This window comes from Lacerta agilis, chromosome 10 (genome assembly GCF_009819535.1).
Source record: "Lacerta agilis isolate rLacAgi1 chromosome 10, rLacAgi1.pri, whole genome shotgun sequence".
In the NCBI taxonomy this organism is placed as follows: Eukaryota; Metazoa; Chordata; class Lepidosauria; order Squamata; family Lacertidae; genus Lacerta; species Lacerta agilis.
Genome location: NC_046321.1, coordinates 27,004,719 through 27,010,718, shown reverse-complemented (window position 1 = coordinate 27,010,718; position 6,000 = coordinate 27,004,719). Strand labels below are relative to the sequence as shown.

General features: G+C 47.1%; 1 protein-coding gene across 1 annotated transcript in view; it reads left to right on the top strand.

Moving 5' to 3' along the window:
- Positions 1-680: 680 nt before the first annotated feature.
- CARD10 (caspase recruitment domain family member 10) overlaps positions 681-6,000 on the top strand; it is a 47,107-nt gene continuing 41,787 nt past the window's right edge. The window contains exons 1-2 of the mRNA XM_033162178.1: positions 681-1,296; positions 2,382-2,533. Coding sequence (XP_033018069.1) covers positions 2,527-2,533 — 7 coding nt within the window. The 5' untranslated portion in view covers positions 681-1,296; positions 2,382-2,526. The remainder of the gene's footprint in view (positions 1,297-2,381; positions 2,534-6,000) is intronic.

The window sequence follows — 6,000 nt, the reverse complement described above, 5'->3', positions numbered from 1 at the left end:
ATTATATATAAAAAAATACTAACAGAACTTGTAACTAAGACCTTGCACTTGGCTTCGCTTATTTCCTTCTCCCTTCCAACCCATTTTCCTTTCATGTGGCGTCTTTAAGAGTAGTTACAGATAGGGAGCCGTGTTGGTCTGCCTTAGTCGAAACAAACAAACAAAAATTCCTTCCAGTAGCCCCTTAGAGATCAACGAAGTTTGTTGATCTGATCAGAATCTGTAAGCTTCACGGCAGATCCGTGGGCTGCTCTGAAAACATTTTGGGGCTGACGGGCAGGATAAAAAACAAAAAACCACGACCAAATGCAACCTGTTCCTATAATCCGATGGGTCTGTTGAGCGACAAATCCCCTTGCTTGAACGCTGCCGGTGCCAAGAGGTCGCTCCATGATGCTTTCAGGCAGACCACCCTCCCCCCCCAAAAAAAATAATCCACAGAAAGGAATGACAACAACACGGACCTCCCCTACAGGGTTGTTCAGGATAATACAAGATGTGAAACATTTAGGCATTGTTACGTGATGGCTAAAATGCCCCATCGCGCCAACGGCCGAGCAGGGAGGAAGCGCATGTACTCTCCCAGTGTTCCCGCCTAAAGGATCTTGTGGACCGATCCCTCCGGACCCTCTTGGCTTTGGGGTCCCTCCTCGCTCCCTTTCGCCTCCTGTCCTCCCCGCCCCCCCGGGCGAGTGCCTGTCTCTCCCCGGGGAATGGCATCCACACGGCGCGCATTCCTGAGCCGGCGGAGGGGCTGCTGGGACTTGTTTTGGCTCAGAGGGCGAATTCCTCCATTCAAACGCCAGTGTGCAAATCTGCCCTTGCCTGCCTATAGCCCGGCCCCCTTTCCGGCCCGGGACCAGGCTGGTGACTGGTGACTGCTCCCGCCAGGTGTGCGTGTGTGTGCAAGGGATGAGTAGGCGAGAGTATGCATGGGCGAGAGGCGGACCGGGTGCGGGGCTAAGACGGAAGAAGGCGAGGAGGGAGGAAAAGGGCGCGCGCACGCCACGAAAAGACAAACGGAGCGGGGAAAGTGGACCAACTCCCCTGGCTACTTCTTCCGGCTCGGGAGTTTGCTCCTTGGGATGCCCCGATTCCTTGTGGAATTAATGAGCCGCTCAGCTCAGAGGCTCAAGGTGATAGTCCTCATGGTGCACAGAGGAAGCCGGTGAAGGGCTGTGCGGGGCCGGGCCTGCAGGTACACTTGGTGTGTGATACCCAGGAATATTTCCTGAGAGCCTTATTGTGAGTGTTTGTGGCTGATGTTCCCAAGTCCTACTGCAAAGTATCCTACATGTAAGTATGTAAATCGGAAATATTTGCGTTTCCTTCCTTCTTTTTCAACCCTGCCTCTTGTTTCCCTCCGTTGCCCCACCCCCTTCTGCCTGTTTCTAGATTGCAAACCCCTGGGAACAGAGAAATGGCTTTTGTATTTATTTTTGCTAACACCCCAGCATAGAGATAGTGTTATTTAAGTAATTGTGCGCGTAGTTATAGATCTACATTGATGTGAGTAGTATTTAATTTCTGCAGTGAGGCCCAAGATTGCTTGGAACGGCACTCGCCTTGCCCTGAGAGCATGAACTTTCTCCACCTTCCTCAATATCCGTGCTAGTAGCATATGCGTGGGAAGCCACCTGTAATTGATTTTTGTGAAGGAGGAGCATGTTTGCACATGCTCAGATGTATGCTCATTTTAAATTCTCCCAGCGTTGGATCTAGGATGCGCACACATTGCCAGCTTAAAATGCAGCTAGGTTGTTCATTTTTCTCAGTTTGGATCGAAGCCAGTTTGGGATGAAAGGCATCAAAATGCCATATGTCATAAGAAATGACAGGATACAGACAGGATAGATATGGATTGTGGCTAATGTGTGTGCATACACTGCTTTTCAAGACCGGCCATGGGAGTGCACCGGATGCAAAATAAGAGGGGAATGTGTGTGCAGAGCCCTAAATTGTGCAGCAAGTCCTACAGACCCCTTGAATCCTGTAAAGTGCTTTTGCCATCTCGGATCCTTCCAGTAGCCCACGTTGAGCTGCACCTGGCCATACTGAATATTTGAGCAGTGGCATTATTTAGGGAGGTGGTGAAAAGTTAAAATCACTGTGCCGCTTTCAAAAAAGTTTTTTCCTCCCTTCGATGGACCCAGAGATTTGTGGTGGGACGGCAGCATTTCTGCTGTGTGTACTTTCTACACACAGGAGTCCCAGGGAGAGAGATGCTTGAGGACAGAGCAAGAGGAAAAGAGAGCGGGGGGAGTCTGCATGTGTGGAGATGAAAAGAAGCATTCTTCATGTCATTAAGAATTAGTTAATGAAACAGAAGGGAAGGACCTTGCTGTAGAAAATAACACAGGCTTTTGTTGTTCTGTCGCCAGCTGTATTTAGGATAATCCACCCTTCCCAGAAAGTGAGATGGCATTGGCCCACGGATGCAGATCATAACTAAAAGGGGGGAAACAGAAGCAGTCACCAAAGTTGGAAGTTTCTATCCTGGGCTGGTGCTACCTGTGATTCTTCAGCATGACGGGTAAGCCAGTAGGGTCAGTGCAGGTGCAACGGGCTGCAAAGCTGATTGGCTTGTTTTGAGATTGAAGTTGTTCTATATGGAAGTGTGCATGTGCGGCTCAGAGAGAAATCCCTTCCTCTCTTAAATATATAACCCCATAAGTTACTTGGGGTTTATGGCAGAGAAGCCACTCACTGTAGGAAATACCTGCCCCTGGGGGGGAAGAGGCAACACCTGCCACTGATGACTCAGCAGGTCATTTGTGTGTCTGAGATTGATGACTCATGCCGGATCCTTGGAATGGCCCTGCCCTGTTTAATCACATCAGCCAGAATGGGGAGAAACAGAGCTACACTTATTCGCATTTAGTTCAAGGAGGGATGGGATTCCCCCCTTCCTTCTACTGTCACAGGCAAACTGTAATTTGTCAGCTTTCTTTAGCTTCAAAGGGAAGCTTTGGTGCTCAATAGCTGCCAGCCTATTGTGTAGCTATTAATACCACAGAATGTGTGTCTAGGATCATTCAGTTCCATCTCTTTATCCTATCTTTATCAACCACCAATGGGCTTATTGAGATGTTAGAACAAAGGAGTGAATGCTGACCTTAATGAATGAACCTATAAAGTTGTCTTACTCAGAACATTGTAGTGAATCAGGCCAAGAACCTTTTGGGTCCAGCATCCTGTTTTCCACAGTGCCTCATCTGGCGCTTAAAAGATTGCAATGTTGACAATACCTTGAATTCTTCATGGTGAAATACTCAATGCTCCTGTCTTGTGTTTGTGTGAATGTGGCCTAGAATTCCCCCCACCAGTTGCTGTTAACCCCCCCCCCCAATCCATTATCCCTGTTTTGTCTAGATATTCAGTAATATTGTGTGCAGGGCCAACCCTACTGTTAGGCAGAGAGAGGAGCATAGGAAGTTGCCTTTATACTGAGTTGAGCCACCTGGCTCAGTGTTGTTTACACACTGACTACATGGTGCTGTCTGGAATTTCAGACAGTGAACACTCCCAACACAAACTGGAGACACCACAGATTGAACCTGAGGCTTTCTGCATGCAAAGCAGATGCTGTACTACAGAGCTATACTGTATAGTCCATCCTATCTGAGCTCTGGCTTTCCTGCTGCCTTAGTCAGCGAAACCTAGGGATGTGCCCCCAGCGAGCAGTGGAAGCCACCCTGTCTGCTTCTCCTGTATGTTTCAGAGCTGTATGTTTCACATGCTTTGCTTGCCACCCCTAAGCTATCCTGCTGCCCTCTGGTGCTACAGAAGAAGCTGTCCCATCATCAGTATTGAAGTAGGATTCAGATGCCTGTCCAATTGGCTCTGATCATGGGATGTGAGAGGGGACGCCGTCTTGTGCTTCACCTCAGGAAACAAAATGTCATGGACTGGCCCTCATTGTAAGAAGATTGCAGACCTAGCCGCATTGCTGAAATATAAATTCCTTTCACAATCATTTCCTCTTTCCTGGGAACCATAATAAAAATAGAAATAAATTACTTGTACTCCACCCATCTGAGTGGGTTGCCCCAGCCACTCTGGATGGCTTCCAACATAATATAAAAAACACAGTGAGATATCAAACATTAAAAGCTTCCCAATACATTCCCGCCTTCAGGTGTCTTAAGAAAGTCGTTTGTTCATTTCTTTGATTTCTGATGGGAGAGTGATCCACAGGGCGGGTGCCACTACCGAGAAGGCCCTCTGCCTGGTTCCCTGTAACTCCACTTCTTGCAACAAGAGAAATGCCAGAAGGCCCTTGGAGCTGGATCTCAGTGTCCGAGCTGAACTCTGGGGGTGGAGACATTCCAAGGAATTGCAGAGTACTAGTGGTGGCAGCAGCTAAGATATTTCTTAACAAAATTCTCAGTAGCTCAATCCCTTGATCCTTGGGAGAAACTGTGACAATTAAAAGTGCTATAAAAACCAATATTAAGTTTGCAGACAGGTCAGCTAGGACTTCTGAGTCAAACAATAAGCTGTGTAAAAGTTCCATTTTAAGTTACTTAAGGAATTCAGCCCTGTTCATGACTTGGAGCCTACTGGTTACCATATGTCCATTTTATTTATTTATAAAAATATTCATACACAGTGGTACCTCGGTTTATGAACTTAATCCGTTCCAAACTGAATCCGTTCTTAAACTGAGGCACGCTTTCCCTAATGAGGCTTCATGCTGCCAGTGCCCTTCCACCGTTCGGATTCCGTTCTTAGACCGAGGTAAAGTTCGCAAACCGGGACGCTACTTCCAGTTTTGTGGCGTTTGTAAACCAAATCGTTCGTAAACAGGGCTGTTCTTAAACCGAGGTACCACTGTACCTCTATAGCATAAAAATATCAAAGACCTTTACAACAATATGAAGCGTGCATGAACACTCTCCTCCCCTTACAATACAATAAAGAGCCACATTAAAAATTGTAACTGGAGACCATCAATTTCCAGTTATGAGATGGTGCTTTCCTGATCGTCTGCATAAGCCTGGTGGCATCAAAAAGTTTTCAGGAGGCATTTAAAGATTGAGACAGAAGCCTCCTGCTGGATCTCTATGGGCAGAGCATTCCTCAGGATTGGACTGATGACACTAAAAGGCTTGGTTTCTTGTTCCTGCAGACAACCCTGGTGTTTGCTGAAAGAGGTTTCCGTGGGAAAGCAAACATTTAAATCTGGGGCTCTGCATTACATGTTTGTTCTAATCTTCTGCCTGCCTCTTCAATTTCTTAGAAAAGGCAGGGGAAATGAAGCTCCAGGGAGCTGCAGGTCAGGTTCAGGCCTGCCATTATGAGCAATGTTGATACTGGGCTGCTTTGGAGGCAATGAGGTTGGGGATTTGCTCCTGTTTGATGGCGAGATGGCAGTTTTGTTCCCTAGGGGATGCTGACTTTGCCCATGTAAAGATTGCCATTTTTGAGCTTTGGTGGGAAGGAGTGGAGGCAACATTTTCCGCTTTGTGGGAAGGTGTTTTTGTGGGGGGACTTTAAATGCTCTCACATTCCTGCTGGGTTGATGGGAACAGTGCACCACTCTGGTTTGCCTTAAGGTGGGCAGCTGCCAGAGAAGGCGAGGCTCCTGCTTCTTCTGCACAAGGTCCACTTTTGTGAATGCCAGCTGCTTGGAGTCACACCTGGGGAGGAGAGTGTTCATGCAATTAGGTCTGACATCACATAAGCATCAGGGTGTGGCCTCTGTGAGGGCAGGATGCTGGACCAGGTGGGCCATCGGCCCTGATCCAGCAGGGCTCTCCTTATGGTCTCAGCATGTTTTTATATGTTATGTAGCATTATCAATACACATGGTGCTTTATAGACTAAAACTGAGACACCTGCTTTGAAAAATTTAAATTTCTGTAAGGGTGCAGAGGAGGAAGAGCAGGATGTCCTTTTAGTAATTAAATGTAATTAAACGTTAATGCATGGCAAAAAAGGGAAAAAATATGAAATGCATCAGCACATGAAGAGGATAAACAAGGATATGCTAATCTA